This window comes from Euprymna scolopes, chromosome 45, assembly GCF_053919585.1.
Source record: "Euprymna scolopes isolate OS-2025 chromosome 45, ASM5391958v1, whole genome shotgun sequence".
In the NCBI taxonomy this organism is placed as follows: Eukaryota; Metazoa; Mollusca; class Cephalopoda; order Sepiida; family Sepiolidae; genus Euprymna; species Euprymna scolopes.
Genome location: NC_136526.1, coordinates 29062414 through 29088776, shown reverse-complemented (window position 1 = coordinate 29088776; position 26363 = coordinate 29062414). Strand labels below are relative to the sequence as shown.

Sequence of the window (26363 nt, the reverse complement as noted above, 5' to 3'; positions counted from 1 at the left end):
CTTTTTATAATATTTGGGTCTGATATACTTAATAGTGTTGGCATGAATCTCAAAGAGAAAAAAACAACTCGGTATCCTATCAGTCAATAAATAAAAAACGTGAAAACATAAAATCTTCAGTTATTAGCAAATCTGTTTATATTTCTAGATTCTTCTGCTCAAAAACTTATATGGGTTAATTTTCAGCATCACATCATGTTCCAAACTGAAATGTTAAAGAAAATGTAAGTATTGAAATGTCATCCGGGCAATCTCCAGGAAGGTTTATGCAAAATGGTAAAAAGGAAATCACTTAGAGTTACATGCACAATTTTTCAGCATGTTTTTTTTTTTAATTTATACTCGCTATCTGTAGTGCTAGTTACAAGAAAATCTGAGGATATAGACTTCAAGCTCTGGTTTATTTAACATGGTATTAATTACTTACAAATATATGTAAATCATTTATGAACTGTTTCACAAAGATTAAATTTTACAGACAATATAGAAATTATAGTAAACTGAAAAATATGTTTAAAACAATTTTACTTTGATAGAAATACAAATTACAGTGAGAAATTGTTAGACTCAGTACTGAGCCATGCCTGATAATTTTCGATGAACAAAAGTAAATGGTTTCTTTTAGAATACATTCAGCAGCAGCATTACAATGGAAATTCCATCTCTATTTTCTTGTTTGCCACAGAGTTTTAGCAAGTTTATTCTTTTGGTTTTGTTGTTGAACATTTAATTAAAAAAAAAGGTCACGTTTTATCAGAACTCTGGTGTTTATTGACTCTTTGTAGACTAATTTCTGCAAGGGTGCAGAGTTATTAAGGCATATTTAGTACTTTCTACTCACAGTGAATTAGTCTTTCCATTATCTAATTGATATAACCTGTTGGGAAACTGCAAAAACTTTCTTTTTGTTGAGTGAGATTAATTTCTAAGTTTTTATTAAGTGAGATTAATTGTCAGTCTAATAAACGAGGAATATTTATTTGTTAATAAACATTTTAAATAAAAAAAAGTATTGCTTTAGTCGTGTTAGAAGTTACATCAAGATATAAGTTGATATGCTGTATATGTGCGTGAGAGATGCAACGTTTTTTTTTCTAGTACAATGTGAATCTTTGGAATGGATGCATACTAGATATAAACCTTGCATTAATATTAGACATTTTTGTGTTTTTATTTTTTTTTATAATTTTACAACATATTCCACATAACAATATCATCGCCAAGAAGAAATCTATAATCAAAAAAGGAATAAATAATATAGTTTCAGGATATATATATATATATATATATATATATATATATATAATGGAAATGGTAATTAATAAAAACTGAAGAAAGTGCCCAATACCGTTGTAGAGCAGATATGCGTTTTATTTTTTATTACCGTATCTTTCTGTAAAGTTACATTAGTAAAAGTCTGAGGATGCTACAGACGGCCAAAAAAACGACCAAGTAGCTGAAACAATAATGTAACTTAACAGAAAGATACGGTAATAAAAAATAAAACGTATATATATATATATATATATATATATATATATATATATATATATATATGATTGTTGGAGTTTATTATAAAATTATAAAAGTCGTCATTTACACCTTTATTATATAGAAAATATATGCAAATATATGGCAGACAGAGAGTATTGAAAATGAAACATTAATTCCTTATAAAATATATCATTTCTTTAGTAAGAATAGGTTAATCAATGAATACATAAAAATAAAAGATTTTTGTTTCTTAGAAGCACTGGTTGATTTTAAATAAAATAAAATATATATTATATACGTTTGAAGCCAAAACAAAGGAACAAAAATCTTAACATAAATGCCACGTGACCAACGCACTGTTCCGAGATTTAAAAAACCTACCGTAAAAACAACAAACAGACTTCTACTTTCTGATTCTCTGCTCCAACAACATGGCAAAAAGACATACTGAAGATGAAGTTTTGCTTCGACATATATTTATGAATTTCAGCATAAATTTCAAATAAAATAAATGTCTGTTTATTTTGTAATAATGCGTTATTTTGGCTTCAAATGTATATAATATGTATTTTATTTGATTTTTAAAGTATTAATTTTTTTTAGAAAATCTGAAAAGACATTAAATGAATGAAAAAAATATTTAAAATAGTATATTTTCCAAAATAGCAAATGTATTTTTGCATAAAATTAAGTCTTAATTTTGGAATTTAAATATTTACATTTACAAATTGCATATCATAATGTATGTATATTTTCTTTTGTTTCTTACAGATGATTTTATAATATAAATAGTCCAATGGATGGTAATTTCTAACTGAAACAATGGAAAATCGGTGGAAGACTGAAATCCTGGTGCATGTAAAAAGATGCGAACAATTCGATCAACATTGATTAAAAAAACTCCTGATTTATCTGGGGATACAAAATAGTTCATACTAACTAATACTAGATTCTATACTTTTTAATTAAGTCAGATTGCACCCTTGCAATATTACATATATAAAAAGAATTTTAACTGTCTGATATATATAATTTTTATTTTTCTGATAAAAATGACACTTGCTTTGCTGAGAAATCAAAATAAAATTGGTAATTTATGTAAATCCCATATTCTTTTATTGTGTGTAGATGACTTTTTGTAAAGAATTTATTCTCACGGATGAAATATTTAATATCAGAAATCTTATTTTGCTACATGTAAATGTCGAGGCATTATACAGAAGTACAGATTGAAAAGAAGGTATTTTATTCGGAAGCAAATTTTCTGAAAATGTAAAACTGCCACATCAAATCAGGGACACAAGAGATAGACTATACACTAGCAAAATGTGTGAGACCTCGTTTCGAAAAGTGTCAAACATGAGAAGCCATAGGGAGTCATACTTTGGAGAGAAACATTCCTATGAAATATCTGAGATGCCATTTTCAGTGAAAAGTAATATAAAGGAGCATATTCAAAGACATACTTGTGTTGTTAAGTTAACGAATGAATGTTTCGCATCTAGTAGGATGCCTCATCCCCAGCCTGAAGAAAATGATAAGAAAATCGAGAAGAAACGTAAGAAGAAGTCATATTCTTGTGAGATTTGTTTGAATTCATTTAAACAAAAGTCTGACTTGGAAAATCATTTGCGAACACACACTGGAGAGAAACCATATGCGTGTGATGTATGTGCGAGGTCATTTACAACAAAAAGCAGCTTAAACCAACACGTCAGAAGACACACGGGCGAAAAACCATATTCTTGTGGATCATGTGCAGCATCTTTTACGCAACAGTCAAACTTGGAAAGTCATATGCGAAAACACACTGGAGAGAAGCCTTTTTCTTGTCAAATTTGTGGGACGTCATTTTCCGAGAAGAACACTTTAACTCAACACATCCGCAAACACACAGGTGAGAAACCATACCCTTGTGAATTGTGTGGTTCTTCATTTAAACAGAAATCATACCTGACTCGTCATGTGAGAATACACACTGGAGAGAAACCATTTACTTGCGAAATATGTGAAATGTCATTTGCGCTAAAAGGTAGCCTCACTCAACACATGCGAACACATACAGACGAGAAGCCATATAATTGTGACGTGTGTGGTAAATCATTTTCACAAAAAAATAATTTATCTCGACATGCTAAAACTCATTTTGGAGAATAACAGTTTTCTAACATTACAAACTAAGTTGATCTCTTTTCTTTTTAGATATTTTCAGAAATGTATTATCAACTTAAATACTCTTAAAAAATCTTTCAAGAGTAATCCTTTTATTTTGATATGTGTGGTTCATATTTATCATATAAAATCATAGTGAAAAATTACTGTTTTCACTCCAAAGATAAACAATATTCAAGTGAAATTTACATTAAATTATAAATTATAACATAATAAAAATTATCACATAATAAAAATTATCACATAATAAAAATATACAAATATTCTTTTGAATGGAGTTATCTTTGGGGGGAAAACATTTTACTTATTCTATTTAGCATTCCAATCATTCCAATCATTTCAAATTTCTTTCTATTTTTTTCTATTTTTTTCACCCTTTTTAATGTACAAGATGCTTTCATTAAGTTTCCAGACTTTTTAGTATGGCCACTTCTATTAATAGTATACACATGGAATTCTAGTCCACTTTGAAGTAATCTCCTCCGGCTGCAATGCATTGTACCGTTCCAACAACTTCTGAAAGGCCCCACAGAAGTCTTCCTGTGTGGGCGTGTTAATGACCCTCGTCACAGCATTTTTTCATCTCAATTTTATCATAACGACAGCCTCTAAGGTTTTCCTTAAGCTTAGGGAAGAACCAAAAGTCACGGAAAAAGGTCTAGATTATAGAAAGGGTGAGGAAATGTTTCGATGCTCAAATAGTCTGTAGCATGGATGGAATTGTAGACTGATGCATTGCTCCGGTAGAAATGCTATTGACCCGATTTGAAGAATGCTGGCCTCTTCCAATGTAATCTCTTCCTGAACTCTTAAAACCTCAACATAGTATTCCTTGTTGACTGTCTGTCCAGTGGGAACCCAGTGCATGTAGATCATACCTTTGCTGTCAAAAAAGGACTATAAGCTTCCAAGTGGATTTTATCTGTCTGGTCTTCTTGGGTCTGGGACAGCCAGCATACTTCCACTGGGAACTATGTGACTTGGTCTTTGGATCATAGCAGTAGAACTAGCTTTCATCGCAGGTCACCAGAGCATCAAAAACTGCAGGATCTGAATTGATCAGCTCGACTATCATGGCAATGTCTTTCTGATCTTGAACAAACTTCATGCAAATCTGCATCTTCAGCTCCTTGCAGATAATTGTGCATACAGTTCCCACACTGACATCAAACTGTGTAATGTCTCTATAGACACATACCGGTCCTTATCCATGAAATTATTTGACCAATCAACGCTAGTGTTCTGACTTCTTTACTCCTCCCACACCTCTCATCATCCCGCATAGACGCCTTGCCTTCCTTGAATCTCTTATGCCACTCAAAAACTGATCCTCAATCCATGCAAGATGGTCCAAAAGATGTTTGAAGCATTCCATGTGTTTCTGTAGCATTTTTCCAAGTTTATTGCATATCAAAATGTCTCCTCACATCCAGATTGCATTTTTTAAATTCACTAGCTGTGACAATCAGGCTTTAGTATGATGTATTCCAATTTCTGTTGTAGCTGTTCATTTGAACCTGAAATCATAAATATTGGTAAGTCATCGCATAAAACGTGTAGCAATAACATACTGAATTTTAAAGAATCTACGATAATTTTAAATGCTTGTCCAAAATGTGTGGAAACTTATTTAAGTCACCTTGTAGTTTATACAAAATCTATTACAATTGCTTCTGTATTTCTCTCGCAATAGTAATGAAACTAATTATAAAAATAAAAGTTTCCATTTATAAATAATAGGGAATGCCACTATAGTTATTGATACTATTACCCCATAGCTGGAAATATACAAAAGCAAAAAAGACCAAAAAAAATCAAATGACTATGAATTCATTTTTTCTCCTGGTTAAAAGAAATATTGTTTATAAGATTAAGTATATGGCATATTATTTTTGTACTCCTCACCTGGTCGCCTCCACACATGCTAAGGCCATCAGAACCAAACAAATTAAATTTCGTCTCATCGGACAATAGGACATGGTTCCAGTAATCTATGGGTTTTGTTGACATGTCTTCAGCAAACTGTTTGCAGGCTTTCTTGTGTATTGCCTTCAGAAGAGGCTTCCCCTGGGTTGACTGCCATGCACATCAATTTGAGGAGTACAAAGATCATGTCATGCTTACAGTAAAGCATGGTGGTGGGAATTTCATGGTCTGGGGCTGCATGAGTGCTGCAAGTATTGCAGAGTTACATTTCATTGAGGGAAACATGAACTCCAACATGTACTATCAAATACTGCAGCAGAGCATGATCCCCTCCCTCCAGAATCTGGGTCGGAAAGCAGTGTTCCAGCATGACAATGACCCAAAACACACATCCAAGACAACCACTGCTTTACTGAAGAGGCTGGAGGTAAAGATGAGGGACTAGCAAAGCATGTCTCCAGACTTGAACCCAATAGAACAAGCAGAAGATGGAGGTGTGCAAAGTCTCAAATATCCGTCAGCTCCGCTACGTCATAATTGACGAGTGGAAGCTCTGGTAAACTCGATGCCTAGGAGAGTAAAAGCAATTTTGGATAATGATGGTGGCCACACAAAATATTGAGAGTTGACATGTTCTATGTTAATATTGACAAGTTTTTATAAGGGGTGTACTCACTTTTGTTACCAGGGATTTAGCTTTTAATGGCTATATTTTGAGTTATTTTGAAGGGAAAATAAATTAACTGTGTTATATATGCTGCAGACAGGCTACTTTTCATTGTGTCAAAAAATCATTTTTCCGTTTTGTGCCATGAAGAGAACTACTTAAATATTTGACGAAATGTGATTTTGTGATACTCACTTGTGATACACTCTATTCTATTTAATAAATTGGAATGATGTATAGGAAATGAGTAGTTAACAATAGAAATAGTAAGGGTGTGAGTTGGCGTTAACCAATTCATAATCAAGATCTATCATTTTTTAGGACTGACGTTGCAGGTGAAGGAATCTCTTGAAGTCAAAAGTAGTAGGGTATCTGCGGGACCGCTAAAAGTATGTGACCTTGACACGTGACCTTACACGACCTTGAACCTCTGATCGCGGCCCAGTTATGATCTTAACCCTGGGTCGATGCCCAATTATGACTATCCTAGTCACCGGGTAATTAATTATGTCGACTGGGCAACCATGTCTGCCAACCGTTGGTACGTCGCGTCACCCAGTGAGTCCTCGTCTAGGCATTGGAGGACTCTTCTCGGTTGCATGGTCCTCAAGGCCTGTTCTTCTTGATCGTCTAGTTGGTCGTCCTGTTGACTGGGTGTTCGTTGACGGGAATGGGGTCACAAGTGGCAAATAAAAGAATTAAAATTACATGGAACAACAGCACATCAGCAAACAAACTCCGGAGGTTGGTTGATATATAATGTATTTAGGAAATTCATAAATGATTATCTATAGACATATGTACAATTGAAGATTAATGAGTCGCAACTTATTAAGGATAAAACACACTCGATGATAAAGGTTAATTATGGAGTTTTTAAACAAAGTGCGTCTTTCAGGATAAGTTTTAGTTTTTTTCCTAATGAATCGCTAGTTATCAAGGCTAAAACATACTCGAGGATAAGAGTTAATGAGGAGTTCAAGTAAATGATACAACAAAACAAAAACTGACAAACAAATATTGGTAAATATAGTCCTACGCTACAACAATATTGGTAAATATAGTCCTACGCTACAACAATATTGGTAAATATAGTCCTACGCTACAACAGAACACCGACCACCCTAATTTGTTTTTAGGGGTATTTGATGTCGCTGACAATGAATCTGTTAATCAACCCCATCGCAATTTTACTGTTTACATGAACCCAGGAACTATTTTCCGCCATGTTACAGCTTCTGTTTTTACACTACGTGCATGTGTGGTAGCATAAACGACAGCTGTTAAATGCGTCTTCATGTAGCAAACTGCCTTCTCACATGGTGTACGAATCTTCCGCGGACAATTTAAAATTATACAAAAAGAAATAAAACAAGAAGAAAAGAAAAGCACTCCAAGTGGGGGGGGGGAATGATGCCAGAAAGACATTTAAAAAAATTTTTTTTTAGAATACAGAATTTTCAAAAAATTTTTTTATTGGTGGACAATTCAAAATTAGAAGAAAAAGTTGTCTAAAACAAAATTACAAAAAAATACATTATAACATTTGGTGGTGGGGGGGATTTTTTGTTTTTTGTCTTACATAGTTTTTAATGCATTTTAATTGATCTGAAACAAAGTTTTCATGAGCAGTTTACAAAAACATAAGCATCAAACATTTTTATATTTTTCGTTCTTTTGGGGGAGGGGGTCAATTATAGAACTTGTGTGACTTACCAGCTGCTTCTGCAGTATAATTAATCATTTTTCCGTAAGTAACGTGCCGACATTTACCGATTAGAATACCATTTAACATTTTTAGGAGATTTTACTGTTTTCTGTTTACATTGGGGGATTTTATTTTGTTTTATTTTGTTTGTTTTTCGGTTAAGACAATAATACACTTTTTAAAAAATTTTCATTTTTCTGTTAAATAAATGGTTATATATATATATATATAGTTCGTTTACTTTATGTAACAGTGTAAAATACTGATATGACCCTTCTAGAGTTGTCGTACTTACTTCCGACTTTGCCGGGCGTAAGTGCAAGACTGCTGAAAATACATCTTTTCTGGTAATAATAAAAACAGAGTTCGTTTCATTTTGTTTTTGAGTTTCCGATTCCATATTTAAGTTTTAAACAAGCTCACATAACAGAAATCCAAATCCAAAATCTGGACACAGATTGGGTGACCCCACTGACCTCGGATGCAAATATTCAAGAGAGTTTGATTCCTGACAAAGAAATGACAAATGGAATGGGGGATGCCCAGCATGCGACTCCAGTAAGAGAAATCAGTAGATGTAGAAAGAGAACCAAGATCAAATGAAAGCACTTAAAAAAACTATCTCATACAAACAAGCACAAAATTCTGAACTCTGGGTGAAAGGGTGTAAAGTAAGTGAAACATGTTTGGACAGAGTGACGTCCCTTGAATTGCGGATCTGGGTCTTTCCACACATGCAATTGTAAGATGCAGGTGAACGGTGGGGTAACCAATCCATAATCAGGATTTATCAATTTATACAACCGAGGTTGCACTGAATATGCTTCTCTGTAGACGAGCTTGCAAAGTCATTGATATACACGTACAATAAGGCAATCAACGCATGCATGACTGCATCTATGAACTGTTGTAAAGTCCGGGCCACGTTCTTCAGTCCAAAATGTATTTTAATGAATTCAAAAAAATTTGAATAGAGTAGTGATGGCAATCTTGAGGATGTCTTCAGGGTTCAACAGGTATTTGATTATATGTGTGCACGAGGTCGATTTTAGAAAAAAATTGATTTTCTGTTGAGCGAATTGGAAAAATCATGCAAGTGACGTATTGGATCCAGTACTGTTCGGCTGTTGAGTACCCTATAATCCCCACAAGGGTGCCAGTCACCCTATGTCTTCTTGGGTATCATGTGGAGTAGTGACAGCCAGTTGCTTTGAAATGGACGAATGCTACCCAGCATGTATTGGAACTTTTGTTTAGCTGCCTTTAACCGGTTGGGTTGGAGTCTGCTCGGACAGGCACTTGCTGGCAGGAGTCTGTATATGATGCGTGACGTCATGTTTGACAGTATCGTTCATGTAGACAGATCCAGTAACACTTGAAAAACGTCGAAGTATTTTAGTGTATGCATCTTCTGCATTTTTTAATACGATTTATTTTTGCTGATTCATCCTTGCACTGATAGTCCTGTATTGTTATTCATTATTCTTCCGCATTTGATGTCAACAACTTTGATGCCAATGCAGTGTAGGAAATCTGCCTATAGAATCGGGATTAGGAGCTTCACAACCGTAAATATTCATTGAAATGTGTGTTTCAAACCTAGGTCTAATGTTATCAATTTGTGACCGAAGTTTGAATGGGGAAGTGGTTCATAGCTTATAAAAGGACTGGTGACTGTGTTGGTTTTTCCTTTATTAATTTGCTCGGGATAATGCTCACTTCTGCTCCTGTATCGATGAGAATATGCATGCTAGAATTCCTGATGATGATGTAGAATGTGCGATGTGTACGAAACCAGGCAGGGGTGTCAGTCGCATTTACCGCTTGGCCATGCCGTTTCCCATCGATTTAGATGCTTGTGTAAATGCGCAGGGCTTTCAGAATTTCACAGCGTTTTCTCCGTAATGCTGATGATAATAGTATAATATCATATCATCACTATTGTCTTGACGAGGGTACCTGTTTTGACTCTCAGAAAAGCCGCCCTGTGGAGGACAGTATGGCAGATGCTGCCTTGTAGTTAGATTCCACATCTGTTGCTTAACTCCTGTGTGAGTTTAGCTTTTTAAACATCTCTCCATGTTGTCTTCATCGACTTCAGGAGTGATTAGAGGGATGGTTGGGGTTGGAGTTTGGTTGACTAGTAAGACTGACACTGTAACCTCCATAATGTTCTCAGCAAAGTTGGCTAAGCCTTCGACCGGTGTCATCTCTGAGTGGACGTGAGTATCATTTGGACTCTGAACGGCAATCTATTGACAAATAGCTGCTTCAAAATGTCCAGTTGAAGTGGGTTCTCACCTAGTCACTGCTTCATCCATCTCAAGAGTTGAAACAGCTTCCTATCGCCCAGCTTCTCTTCCATAAGGAACTGGCGGAGACGTTTTTATTGTGAATCCAATGTTCATTAATCAATTCTGACTAAAAAATGTTGTATGTAACCGACCCAAGTTGGGCTATGATTAAGTCACACATGTCAGCACTTCATGTGAAAGTGAAGCCATGACATGGTTGAGCTTGGTAAATCTGTTGTGGATCCTTTGAGTATAAAATTGGGACTCTACATGTGTGAACCAAACTGTGGGGTCGTCTAACCAAAAAAGGCGGAACCAAGCATAGTTGAATTTGTTGGCACAGTGGCATACTAGTCTGCCACTGTAGTCTAGTAACTCCTTGATTACTGCCTGTATACTGCAGGTGTTATGATTTATAAAATTAATAAAATGTTTGTTGTCACTATAAGCAATGTTATTTGAAATGCATAATTTGTGTCTGGAAAATAACAGCATTAAACAAAAAATATGAAATCGCAGTATTAACATGAAATAAACGACATCTATTTACATGTTAAAGGAAATATTAATTTTAATTGTTGCATATAAATGGATATCTGTGTGTTCATATTATAAAAACAGTAGTTTGAAATAAAGTTGTTAAAAAAATTTAATCCTTCATCAAGTAAAGTTCATGGCTGCCATGCATAAAATCATTGCAGAGATTTTAACATCTCTCACCGACAGAATTTCCTCCCCACATGTTGAAATGGAGAAATTGAAGAGACAACTGATTTGATTTTGGCGATCAATTCTTTATATACAGGCTTTCTTGATCATTCTAGCCTGTTTACTGTATTCATATGCATAGTTCCTTTTGTTTTACACCGTCAAGTTCCTATGTGTTCTTCATATGCGTGTGTTTATTGCATCACAACGTCAAGTTCCTATGTGTTCTTCATATGCGTGTGTTTATTCCAGCCAAGCATAGCAGTTGCTACACAGTGAAAAACGCCATCTTTATAGTAGCAAACTGCATGTGTACATACGGTAATAAATCAGTTATATATATCAACTTGCAGTTTGTTTGTTCATTACAGACTGTAATAGAATAGAAGCAGTAGATGGATGGTAATATTTAATGCTACTAAGACTAAGCTTCTTTCTTTTAAGAATTACAAAAAAAAAGTAAATGGGTTGGATTTTGTTGCTAAACGAGTGTGTTTGGGTTACGCCAAAGCGGAACAAATGTAAGGATTTTAACTGCACTAGGTTCTCAAAAGAGTACATAATAATAATGAAGTCCAATATCATAGATTAACATCAATTCAAACTACAAATCAAACAATGTATCTTCCCAGATGGAACTAATCTACATAATTGATCCACGAGCTTCTAATACTTACCAAAGAAACTATAAGAAATAGAGTCCTAGAATAAAGCCTAACAAAGAAGTCAACATATATGAACTCAGATAGGACAAAGATCCTGCAAAATTACAAAGAAACAATCAATGTAAAATAAACAGTGTTTAATGGAAATTCCAACTAAACTATGAAATGGACATTTGAACATTTATCTAACTTTTTTAAAAAACTTTTATTGAACTTTTTAAAACCTTTTTTTTACTTTTTTAAACTTTTATTGAACTTTTTAAAAAAGCTTATTGGACATAGGCAAACTGGTATTTTATAAATGAGTGTACATGGTTTTTAACAGAAAAGAATTTAGAGTTGAAAGAATAACAGATTTTAACAGATATATTACAAACAAAATAAAAACTGATATTAATTATTTTTTAATATATTTTTAATGGTTTTGCTGACAATAAATTAAAATAACGAATTAAAACAAATAATCTGGCCTTTCCTAAACTTGAATATTTGCTTTAAAAATATATAATTATAACTGTTCACGCATGTATAATTTTAGCCATAAACATTAATGGAAATTTCAAGTGGCATTTTATGATTTAACTTTACAAATAAAACAGTTTTTTTCTTGAGTCGGTATGTATCTAAGTTAGAAAGCAATGTATGAGAAGTGAAAAAATTCAGGAAAAGTTTTAGTTTATTAGTGAAGAATGTAAAGTTTATTACATTGAATATTTGAAGTTGGGATGTGAAGAAAGTTCTCGCTTCATTGGTGAATATAATCATTACTGCAGAGCAATATTATATAAAGTATATACATCATATATTGTATATAATTTTATTAGGATGTAATAAATAAGCTGTGTCAAAAAGTATCGAATTAAAAAAAGAAAAGTATTTCATGTTTAAAGAAAAAAATGATAATCGTGCATAAAACGAGACACAAAGATTCAAACATGGCGGCAAATCTGTCAATTGAATTATGGAAAACTCCAAATGGATACAATACTACTGCTTACTTATATATTTGGGCAAAATATCAAGATTTTGTTAATACATTTTTTCCAACATATTACTTTTTTTTTTCAAATATAGTTACGTTTTTTTTTTAAATGTACTACATTTAAATATACTTTATTTAAACCTATGCAGTCTATTATAATTGTTGCCGATTAAAATAAATACTATTGTTATAGTTAACTATAGTTGACATTTATTATTTTACGCCCTTATAATAAAAATATAAAAATATGTAAACATTGATTTTGCATTTTTAATCGCATAGAAATAGCTAAACAGTTAGACAAAAGAATGTTTACATATTTTTATAAATTTTTATTATGGGGGGGGGAAATAAACGTGAAATATAGTTAACATGTTTTTTAATCAGTGACGATCATAATAAACTGTGCATGTTTACATAAAGTATATGGTAGATAAAGTATATTTAAAAACAATACATAAAAAAACATAAGTATATTAAAAAAACATAACTATGTTATAAGAAATATACTAACAAAAATATCTAAATACTTTGCCCCAAAATAATCAGTTTTGAAAAATAGCATAAGTATTGTATCCATTGGTTGCTTCCATACCTCAATTGACAGACCTGCCGCCATGTTTCAAAACCTAGGGTCTGGTTTTATACACCATTACCAGAAAAATGAGTTATAACGTTTTCATCAGTATAAATCATGTAAATTACCATTTACCTGAAATGCTTCCCTGTGTTGCACTGATTATTGCAGTGCATATTGTCAATAAATTCTTGACGATAATTAACTACTTACAAATCTCAGTTGTAAATGTGAAGCTTTACATGAATTTTGTTTCTATCTTTTTTAAACTATTTTACTTGTTACATCCGAGGAATCTTTTAAAAATAGACGTTGTTCCCTTTATCTCTGCTATCTGTATTCTGTATCAGTTTGGTCTTTCAGGATTGTTTCCAAGTATTTCTGAAGCTGCTATTTGTTCCTTGATTTCTTTATGGGACCATGTTGTTTTTAAATCATTCTTTCAGTTCTGATATTTTGTTATCTTTCCACATTCAGCTCTACTAAGCCCACAGTCATTTGGGACAGTGACATCAATAATGAGCGCAGTTCTTTCAGGCTGGTACATATTATAATGTCTGGTTTAATGGTTCTTTTATGTATCTGCCCACTCTGTCATTTCTGTTGATTTACGCGATTATGTCTGTGTGTTTGCACATGTGTTTGGTTAACTTCCAATTCTCTGCAAATGTTGATCCACAAACTTGACAAGAAAATGGTTTCTCACCTGTGTGTATACGCATGTGTTTAGTGACGCTTGAACTTCGTGAAAATGAAGATCCACAAATTTCACAAGAATATGGTCTCTCTCCAGTATGGATTCGCATGTGGCTTTTTAGGTGGGAATTTTGTGAAAATGATTTAATGCAAATTTTACATGAATATGGTTTTTCTCCCGTGTGTGTTTGCATGTGACTTGTTAAGTAAGAATTGTCTGCAAATGAAAACCCACAAATTTTACAAGAGAATGGTTTCTCGCCAGTGTGTGTTCGTATGTGGTTTTGTAGATGTGACTTATGTGCAAATGACATCGCACATATTTCACAAGAATAAGGTTTCTCTCCTGTGTGTGTTCGGATGTGTGATTTCAGGTGATTATTTTGTGAAAAAGCAGATCCACAAACTTTACACAAATATGGTTTTTCTCCTGTGTGTGTTCGCATGTGGTTTTTCAGATCACAGTTCTGTGAAAATGCCGACCCACAAACTTGACATGTGTAGGGTTTCTCTTGCGTATGCAATCGCATATGATATTTAAGATAAGAACTGTCCGAAAATGCTGATCCACAGACTTGGCAAGCATATGGCTTCTCTCCTGTATGTGTTCGTATATGCCTTTTTAGACTTGAGTCCTTTGAAAATGCAGCATCACAAACCTGACAAGAATATGGCTTCTCTTCACTCTGTGTTTCCATGTTCATGTCAAGACATGCACTCACTCAAATGCAGAACCTAAATTTTATAGAAACATGCTTTATGTATTCATACTCAGCTTTTTAAATTAAGTACATAAATTTCATATGTAATAACTGTTATCGCTATTTTACCAATTTGTTTTAACTGGAGATTAAGTATTGTACCAGATGCCAGACATTCACTTTTTAATTCAGACATTTCAGCCGAGAGGTCTTTTTAAAATTCTTTGTTTTCTCAAAGACGATTTCTCAGAAAATAAAGCAGATCTAACTTCTTAAATAGTGCTCCTATTAACAAACTAATGTCAGTCATAGAAAGATCCAGCAGCATTGATGATTCTGTGTTGAAATGGAACATTTGTTCTAATTTGTTCAATCTGCAAATAAAGAAAGGATGATACACGAATTTAATATAAAACAACACAATAAATTGATCAGTCATTTAAATTAATGTTGTTTATGTAAAACGTGTCATGAATTCCATTAAATTTATATAAAATAAAACATTACAACTCTGCAACGTTTGTTATAGTTATGTTCAGTGCCTCTTTTTCCAAAAGCTTCTGCTATCCATCAGTCCTTCATGTTTAAAGTTTTAAATAAAATACACACATTTTTAAGAATATCCTTGGCCTGATATATTTGCATGCTTCAAACATCTTTCGACCAAAATTACATCACTTTTCTTTCAGCTATCATACCAGTCCAAAAATATTTGCTCAGCCCATCTCGTTGGTAGTTGTGATTGAATTAAGTCTTCTTAATTTGCTTTCTTTAGATTGCTGAATTCAAATAGCAGGGAAGCGTATGTCAAAACCATGTTATTCCCTTTTTTGCGCTTTCTAATATTTTCATTATGCAACCTAGTTCACAAAGTTAAACAAAACAATTTGTTCTTAAATTTCATTTCAAAGAGATTAAGCTTAATCTCTGCCAATAAAATCGAGGTTTCACACATACATATATATATATATATATATATATATATATATATATATATATATATATATACAATACATTGGCAGTTCATATTGCTGTATATAAATGTTATATATATATAACATTTATATACAGCAATAGGAACTGCCAATGTATTGTAAATTTTAATTTCAGATGTGCTGATATGTTTTTTTTCATGATTCATATTTTTTCATTTAATTTTGCGATACCAAAGTAACTATTTGAGAATAATAAAGATCAAATAAGGATCCCAAAACAAATAAACATTTTCTTAAATCGTTTAGTTGTCAACTGATATATTTTACCTCCAGGAGAGAAAACTATTTGGCATTTTCCTGTGTTCACATTCATCTCTTATTTCTAACAAAATTCTTCAAGCTTAGAAATAGAACAAAGCATCAAAACCAGTGGCAACAAATCACAAATATTATTTGTAAACACCAATATTAAATGCAGATTTTACAGTTCCTTCATCAGAAATTAAGGTGAAAAAAGATAAATGACAACACTGGCATACTCTTACAGTTATCTCCAAACAATTTGTTATATGTTCAGTTGATAAATGTTTGATACATTTTATATGGTCAATATTTAATTTTCTTGTGAGGTCATCAATATTGTGTCTTTAAACTCACATTACACAGCATCATATAATTCTTATATCAATTCTCTCCATGCAATTCATGTCCTCGAATTTCACATTCCATGTTTCATTTCTATGCGTCATAACACTGAACATAAATGGCAACAAACTATCTTCAAGAAATTGATTCTATTTGCTTTAAACAATCGTTGGTTATTCACTAGTTTTGAATATTTAATGCAACCAAATTACATGTATTTATAGCACAAAAGATGACCCGCTTCTTTCCTTGAAATACTATATTTTAGCTGAGAGTTTCTCATATAAAGGCAATTCATGATCGAATTATTTTAACACAAATGATTTGAAATTAGTTACTTAGCAACCATAACAATTCCAATATGCAATAACCTGAAAGAAATTAATTCATACAAATTCTACAAAATAGCAGTAGCATTTATATGTACACAAAATTTTGATACAACTTACTTTATATATGTAAAAAAGAAACGGAACAGAACTTATATTTTAGATGTTTGGATATCATTACTCTCGGTTTTAACAAAATGTTATTAACTAAAATTTGTAGAAAGAAAATTATTATTTTTGTGTAACTATAAAAACGACGCTATGCAATAAAATATCACTTATTATAAAATATAATATATTAATATTATAAAATGTATTTTATAATATTATAGCCATTAGAAAATGCAATTTCAATGAAGAAAACATCTTCAAAATTTCCAAGTGGTCTCCTTAGAAATTATTTATCCTATAACTAATATACATGCATTAAAAAAAGATTAGATTAATTTTAATGAATATAATTTTAAGACAAATATTGATAAATAAAACTTTGCTAAAAAAGAAAACGGAGAGTTATAATTGTAACAACGGAAGTAATTAGTTTCTGAACATTTTTGAAAGTCGTAAGCCCATTTAGTGAACCCTAATATTCACTTATCTTAAAAATCATTTTTCATTAATAATTATTTTCTACCTTATAGTTTTTGTAATTTTTGGATATGCTCATTACTACGACATGACAAGTATATACCATTGTTTTTAAGTTTATATTCAATATTTCGATTGTTTTCGATTCTGACTTCTATTCTGCCCTTCGCTTTATTATCTATAAAAATGTTTGGAATATTTCGAAGGAGAAGATAAAAGAAACTAATAATAGAAGTAGAAGATATAAAAACATTAATACAAGGAGAAGATACAAGAAACTAATAATAGAAGAAGATATAAGAAACTAATAATAGAAGAAGATATAAGAAACTAATAATAGAAGTAGAAGATATAAAAAACAAATAATAAAAGTAGAAGATATAAGAAACTAATAATAGAAGGAGATATAAGAAACTAATAATAGAAGATATAAGGAAGGAGAAGATATAAGAAACTAACAATCGAAGTAGAAGATATAAGTAACAAAGAATATAAGAAGAAGATATAAGAAAGTAATAATAGAAGAAGAAGATATAAGAAAGTAATAATAGAAGAAGAAGATATAAGACCCTAAAAATAGAAGAAGATATAAGAAACTAATAATAGAAGTAGAAGATATAAGAAACTAATAATAGAAGTAGAAGATATAAGAAACTAACATTAGAAGAAGAAGATATCAGAAACTAATAATAGAAGAAGATATAAGAAACTAATAATATAAGTAAAAGATATAAGAAACTAAGAATAGAAGGAGAAGATACGAGAAAATTAATAATAGAAGAAGAAGATATAAGAAACTAATAATAGAAGTAGCAGATACAAGAAACGAAAAATAGAAGAACATATAAGAAACTAATAATAGAAGAAGATATGAGAAACTAATAATAGAAGTGGAAGATACAAGAAACTAATAATAGAAGTGGAAGATACAAGAAACTAATAATAGAAGGAGAAGATATAAGAAACTAATAATATAAGTAGAAGATATACGAAACTAATAATAGAAGGAGAAGATATAAGAAACTAATAATAGAAGGAGAAGATATAAGAAACTAACAATAGAAGAAGAAGATATAAGAAACTAATAATAGAAGAAGATATAAGAAACTAATAATAGAAGGAGAATATATAAGAAACTAATAATAGAAGAAGAAGATATAAGAAACTAATAATAGAAGAAGATATAAGAAACTAATAATAGAAGAAGAAGATATAAGAAACTAATAATAGAAGAAGAAGATATAAGAAACTAATAATAGAAGGAGAAGATATAAGAAACTAATAATAGAAGAAGAAGATATAAGAAACTAATAATAGAAGGAGATATAAGAAACTAATAATAGAAGAAGAAGATATAAGAAACTAATAATAGAAGAAGAAGATATAAGAAACTAATAATAGAAGGAGAAGATATAAGAAACTAATAATAGAAGAAGAAGATATAAGAAACTAATAATAGAAGAAGAAGATATAAGAAACTAATAATAGAAGAAGAAGATATAAGAAACTAATAATAGAAGAAGAAGATATAAGAAACTAATAATAGAAGAAGAAGATATAAGAAACTAATAATAGAAGAAGAAGATATAAGAAACTAATAATAGAAGAAGAAGATATAAGAAACTAATAATAGAAGGAGAAGATATAAGAAACTAATAATAGAAGAAGAAGATATAAGAAACTAATAATAGAAGGAGAAGATATAAGAAACTAATAATAGAAGAAGAAGATATAAGAAACTAATAATAGAAGGAGAAGATATAAGAAACTAATAATAGAAGGAGAATATATGAGAAACTAATAATAGAAGGAGAAGATATAAGAAACTAATAATTGAAGAAGAAGATATAAGAAACTAATAATAGAAGGAAAAGATATAAGAAACTAATAATAGAAGGAGAAGATATAAGAAACTAATAATAGAAGGAGAAGATATAAGAAACAAATAATAGAAGGAGAAGATATAAGAAACTAATAATAGAAGGAGAAGATATAAGAAACTAATAATAGAAGGAAAAGATATAAGAAACTAATCATAGAAGTAGAAGATATAAGAAACTTAGAATAGAAGTAGAAGATATAAGAAACTAATATTAGAAGTAGAACATATAAGAAACTAATAATAGAAGGAGAAGATATAAGAAACTAATAATAGAAGGAGAAGATATAAGTAACTAAAAATAGAAGAAAAAGATATAAAAAAACTAATAATATAAGGAGAAGATATAAGAAACTAATATTATAAGGAGGAGATATAAGACACTAAGAATAGAAGTAGAAGATATAAGAAACTAAAAATAGAAGGAGAAGATACAAGAAACTTATAATATAAGTAGAAGATATAAGAAACTAAAAATAGAAGGAGAAGATATAAGAAACAAATAATATAAGGAGAAGATATAAGAAACTAAGAATCGAAGTAGAAGATGTAAAACACTTATAATATAAGTAGAAGATATAAGAAACATAAAATAGAAGTACAAGATTTAAGAAACTAAAAATATAAGTAGAATATATAAGTAGAAGATATAAGAAACTTATAATATAAGTAGAAGATAAAAGAAACTTAAAATATAAATAGAAGATATCAGAGACTAATAATAGAAGTAGAAGATATAAGAAACTAATAATAGAAGTAGAATATATAAGACACTAATAATATAAGTAGAATATATAAGACACTAATAATAGAAGATATAAAAAACTAATAATAGAAGCAGCAGATATAAGAAACTAATAATAGAAGGAAAAGATATTAGAAACTAATAATAGAAGTAGAAGATATAAGAAACTAAAAATAGAAGGAGAAGATACAAGAAACTAATAATATAAGTAGGAGATATAAGAAACTAATAATATAAGTAGAATAAATAAGACACTAATAATATAAGTAGAATATATAAGACACTAATAATAGAAGATAAAAAAAACTAATAATAGAAGGAGCAGATATAAGAAACTAATAATAGAAGTAGAAGATATAAGTACCTATTAATAGAAGAAGAAGATATAAGAAACAAATAATAGAAGTAGAAGATATAAGAAACTAATAATAGAAGAAGATATAAGAAACAAAAAATAGAAGAATAAGATATAAGAAACTAAAAATAGAAGGAGAAGATACAAGAAACTAATAATATAAGTAGAAGATACAGGAAACTAATAATATAAGTAGAAGAAGAAGAAACTAACATTATAAGTAGAAGATATAAGGAACTAAAAATAGAAGAAGATTCAAGAAACAAATAATATAAGTAGAAGATATATGAAGCTAATAATATAAGGAGAAGATATAATAAACTAATAATAGACGAAGAAGATATAAGAAACTAATAATATAAGGAGAAGAAACTAAAAATAGAAGAGGGGATATAAGAAACTAATAATAGAAGTAAAAGATATACAAAAATAATAATAGAAGTAAAAGATATAAAAAACTAATAATAGAAGAAGATATAAGAAACTAATAATAGGGGAAGATATAAGAAACTAATAATAGGAGAAGATATAAGAAACTAATAATAGAAGAAGATATAAGAAACAAATACTAGAAGGAAAGGATATAAGAAACTAATAATATTAGTAGAAGATATGAGAAACTAAAAATAGAAGAAGAAGAAGATACAAGAAACTAATAATAGAAGATATAAGAAACTAATACTAGAAGTAGTAGATACAAGAAACTAATAATATAAGTAGAAGATATGAGAAACTAAAAATAGAAGATACATGAAACTAATAATAGAAGGAGAAGATATAAGAAACTAATAATATAAGTAGAAGATATAAGAAACTAGTAATAGAAGAAGAAGATATAAGAAACTAATAATATAAGGAGAAGACATAAGAAACTAATAATAGAAGGAGAAGACATAAGAAACTAATAATATTAGTAGAGGATATGAGAAACTAAAAATAGAAGAAAAATAAGAAGAAGATACAAGAAACTAATAATAGAAGAAGATATGAGAAACAAATACTAGAAGTAGTAGATACAAGAAACTAATAATATAAGTAGAAGATATGAGAAACTAATAAAAGAAGAAGAAGATATAAGAAACTCATAATAGAAGGAGAAGACATAAGAAACTAATAATAGATATATGAAACTAATAATATTAGTAGAGGATATAAGAAACTATTAATATAAGTATCAGATATAAGAAACTAATAACAGAAGTAGAAGATATAAGAAACTAATAAAAGAAGTAGAAGATATAAGAAACTAATAATAGAAGAAGATATAAAAAGTGAGGTCAGTATATTGTAATAATCAGTTCTGCCAGTATACTGTAATAATCAGTGAGGTCAGTATAATGTAATTATCAGTTCGGTCAGTATACTCTAATAATACCTGAGGTCAGTATACTGTAATAATCAGTTCGGTCAGTATACTGTAATAATCTGCTAGGTCAGTATACTGTAATAATCTGCTAGGTCAGTATACTGTAATAATCAGTTCGGTCAGTATACTGTAATAATCAGTTCGGTCAGTATACTGTAATAATCAGCTAGGTAAGTATACTGTAATAATCAGTTCGGTCAGTATACTTTAATAATCAGTCCGGTCAGTATACTCTAATAATCAGTTAGGTCAGTATACTGTAATAATCAGTTCGGTCAGTATACTGTAATAATCAGTGAGGCCAGTATACTGTAATAATCAGAGGTCAGTATAATGTAATAATCAGCTAGGTCAGTATACTGTAATAATCAGCTAGGTCAGTATACTGTAATAATCAGTTCGCTCAGTATACTGTAATAATCAGTTCGGTCAGTATACTGTAATAATCAGTTCGGTCAGTATACTGTAATAATTAGCTAGGTCAGTATACTGTAATAATTAGCTAGGTCAGTATACTGTAATAATCAGTTCGGTCAGTATACTGTAATAATCAGTTCGGTCAGTATACTGTAATAATCAGTGAGGCCAGTATACTGTAATAATCAGTGAGGCCAGTATATTGTAATAATCAGTGTGGTCAGTATACTGTAATAATTAGAGGTCAGTATACTGTAATAATCAGCTAGATCAGTATACTGTGATAATCAGTTCGGTCAGTATACTCTAATAATAAGTTCGGTCAGTATACTCTAATAATCAGTTCGGTCAGTATACTGTAATAATCTGCTAGGTCAGTATACTGTAATAATCAGTTGGGTCAGTATACTGTAATAATCAGCTAGGTCAGTATACTGTAATATTCAGTTCGGTCAGTATACTGTAATAATCAGTTCGGTCAGTATACTGTAATAATCAGTGAGGTCAGTATACTGTAATAATCAGCTAGGTCAGTATATTCTAATAATCAGTTCGGTCAGTATACTGTAATAATCAGTTCGGTCAGTATACTTTAATAATCAGTTCGGTAAGTATACTGTAATAATTAGTGAGGTCAGTATATTGTAATAATCAGTTCTGCCAGTATACTGTAATAATCAGTGAGGTCAGTATACTGTAATAATCAGAGGTCAGTATACTGTAATAATCAGCTAGATCAGTATACTGTGATAATCTGTTCGGTCGGTGTACTGTAATAATCAGTTCGGTCAGTGTACTGTAATAATCAGTTCGGTCAGTATACTGTAATAATCAGTTCGGTCTGTATACTGTAATAAACAGCTAGGTCAGTATACTGTAATAATCAGTTCGCTCAGTATACTGTAATAATCAGTGAGGTCAGTATACTGTAATAATCAGTTCGGTCAGTATACTGTAATAATCAGTTCGCTCAGTATACTGTAATAATCAGTTCGGTCAGTATACTGTAATAATCAGTTCGGTCAGTATACTGTAATAATAAGTTCGGTCAGTATACTGTAATAATTAGTTCGCTCAGTATACTGTAATAATCAGATCGGTCAATATAATGTAACAATCAGTTCGGTCAGTATACTGTAATAATCAGTTCGGTCAGTATACTGTAATAATCAGTGAGGTCAGTATACTCTAATAATCAGTTAGGTCAGTATAATGTAATAATCAGTTCGGTCAGTATACTGTAATAATCAGTGCTGCCAGTATACTGTAATAATCAGTGAGGGCAGTATACTGTAATAATCAGAGGTCAGTATAATGTAATAATCAGTTCGGTCAGTATACTGTAATAATCAGTTCGGTCAGTATAATGTAATAATCAGTCTGCTCAGTATGCTGTAATAATCAGCTAGGTCAGTATACTTTAATAATCAGTTCGCTCAGTTTACTGTAATAATACGTTCGGTCAGTATACTGTAATAATCAGTTCGGTCAGTATACTGTAATAATCAGCTAGGTCAGTATACTGTAATAATCAGTTCGGTCAGTATACTGTAATAATCAGTTGAGTCAGTATACTGTAATAATCAGTGAGGCCAGTATACTGTAATAATCAGTGTGGTCAGTATACTGTAATAATCAGAGGTCAGTATACTGTAATAATCAGCTAGATCAGTATACAGTGATAATCAGTTCGGTCAGTATACTCTAATAATAAGTTCGGTCAGTATACTCTAATAATAAGTTCGGTCAGTATACTCTAATAAACAGTTCGGTCAGTATACTGTAATAATCTGCGAGGTCAGAATAGTGTAATAATCAGTAGGGTCAGTATACTGTAATAATCAGCTAGGTCAGTATACTGTGATATTCAGTTTGGTCAGTATACTTTAATAATTAGTTCGGTCAGTATACTGTAATAATCAGTTCGGTCAGTATACTGTAATAATCAGTTCGGTCAGTATACTGTAATAATCAGTTTGGTCAGTATACTGTAATAATCAGTGAGGTCAGTATACTGTAATAATCAGCTAGGTCAGTATATTCTAATAATCAGGTCGGTCAGTATACTGTAATAATCAGTTCGGTCAGTATACTCTAATAATCAGTTCGGTCAGTTACTGTAATAATTAGTGAGGCCAGTATACTGTAATAATCAGTTCTGCCAGTATACTGTAATAATCAGCGATGTCAGTATACTGTAATAATCAGAGGTCAGTATACTGTAATAATCAGCTAGATAAGTATACTGTGACAATCAGTTCGGTCAGTGTACTGTAATAATCAGTTCGGTCAGTATACTGTAATAATCAGTTCGGTCTGTATACTGTAATAATCAGCTAGGTCAGTATACTGTAATAATCACTGGGGTCAGTATCCTGTAAAAATCAGTTCGGTCAGTATACTGTAATAATCAGTTCGGTCAGTATACTGTAATAATCAGTTCGATAAGTGTACTGTAATAATCAGCTAGGTCAGTATACTGTAATAATCAGCTTGGTCAGTATACTGTAATAATCAGTTCGGTCAGTATACTGCAATAACTAGCTAGGTCAGTATATTGTAATAATCAGCTAGGTCAATATACTGAAATAATCAGCTAGGTCAGTATAATGTAATAATCAGTGAGGTCAGTATACTGTAATAATCAGTTCAGTCAGTATACGGTAATAATCAGTTCGCTCAGTATACTGTAATAATCGGTGAGGTCAGTATACTGTAATAATCAGTTCGCTCAGTATACTGTAATAATCAGTTCGCTCAGTATACTGTAATAATCAGTTCGGTCAGTATACTGTAATAATCAGTTCGCTCAGTATACTGTAATAATCAGTTCGGTCAGTATACTGTAATAATCAGTTCGCTCAGTATACTGTAATAATCAGTTCGGTCAGTATACTGTAATAATTAGTTCGCTCAGTATACTGTAATAATCAGTTCGGTCAATATAATGTAATAATCAGTTCGCTCAGTATACTATAATAATCAGTTCGGTCAGTATACTGTCATAATCAGTTCGGTCAGTATACTGTAATAATCAGTTCGCTCAGTATACTGTAATAATCAGCTAGGTCAGTATACTGTAATAATCAGTTCGGGCAGTATACTGTAATAACTAGCTAGGTCAGTATAGTGTAATAATCAGCTAGGTCAATATACTGAAATAATTAGCTAGGTCAGTATACTGTAATAATCAGTGAGGTCAGTATACTGTAATAATCAGTTCGGTCAGTATACTGTAATAATCAGTTCGGTCAGTATACTGAAATAATCAGTTCGGTCAGTATACTGTAATAATCAGCTAGGTCAGTATATTCTAATAATCAGTTCGGTCAGTATACTGTAATAAACAGCTAGGTCAGTATACTCTAATAATCAGTTCGGTCAGTTACTGTAATAATAAGTGAGGTCAGTATATTGTAATAATCAGTTCTGCCAGTATACTGTAATAATCAGTGAGGTCAGTATACTGTAATAATCAGAGGTCAGTATACTGTAATAATGAGCTAGATCAGTATACTGAGACAATCAGTTCGGTCCGTGTACTGTAATTATCAGTTCGGTCAGTATACTGTAATAATCAGTTTGCTCTGTATACTGTAATAATCAGCTAGGTCAGTATACTGTAATCATCACTGAGGTAAGTATACTGTAAAAATCAGTTCGGTAAGTATACTGTAATAATCAGTTCGGTCAGTATACTGTAATAATCAGTTCGCTCAGTATACTGTAATAATCAGTGAGGTCAGTATACTGTAATAATCAGTTCGCTCAGTATACTGTAATAATCAGTTCGGTCAGTATACTGTAATAATCAGTTCGGTCAGTATACTGTAATAATCAGTTCGGTCAGTATACTGTAATAATCAGTTCGGTCAGTATACTGTAATAATAAGTTCGGTCAGTATACTGTAATAATTAGTTCGCTCAGTTTACTGTAATAATCAGATCGGTCAATATAATTTAACAATCAGTTCGGTCAGTATACTGTAATAATCAGTTCGGTCAGTATACTGTAATAATCAGTGAGGGCAGTATACTCTAATAATCAGTTAGGTCAGTATACTGTAATAATCAGTTCGGTCAGTATACTGTAATAATCAGTGCTGCCAGTATACTGTAATAATCAGTGAGGTCAGTATACTGTAATAATCAGAGGTCAGTATACTGTAATAATCAGCTTGGTCAGTATACTGTAATAATCAGTTCGGTCAGTATACTGTAATAATCAGTGAGGTCAGTATACTCTAATAATCAGCTAGGTCAGTATACTCTAATAATCAGCTAGGTCAGTATACTGAAATAATCAGTGAGGTCAGTATACTGTAATAATCAGTTCGGTCAGTATACTGTAATAATCAGTTCGGTCAGTATACTGTAATAATCAGTTCGGTCAGTATACTGTAATAATCAGCTAGGTCAGTATATTCTAATAATCATTTCGGTCAGTATACTGTAATAATCAGTTCGGTCAGTATACTCTAATAATCAGTGGGGTCAGTTACTGTAATAATAAG

The 26363-nt window shown here is 31.1% G+C and overlaps 1 protein-coding gene across 1 annotated transcript in view; it reads right to left on the bottom strand.

The window, feature by feature from the left end:
- Nucleotides 1–11859: 11859 nt before the first annotated feature.
- Nucleotides 11860–26363, bottom strand: part of LOC145269327 (uncharacterized) — a 29353-nt gene continuing 14849 nt past the window's right edge. Inside the window, exon 2 of the mRNA XM_080125027.1 lies at nt 11860–14964. Within this exon, the coding sequence (XP_079981153.1) occupies nt 13802–14593 (792 nt within the window). The 5' untranslated portion in view covers nt 14594–14964 and the 3' untranslated portion in view covers nt 11860–13801. The remainder of the gene's footprint in view (nt 14965–26363) is intronic.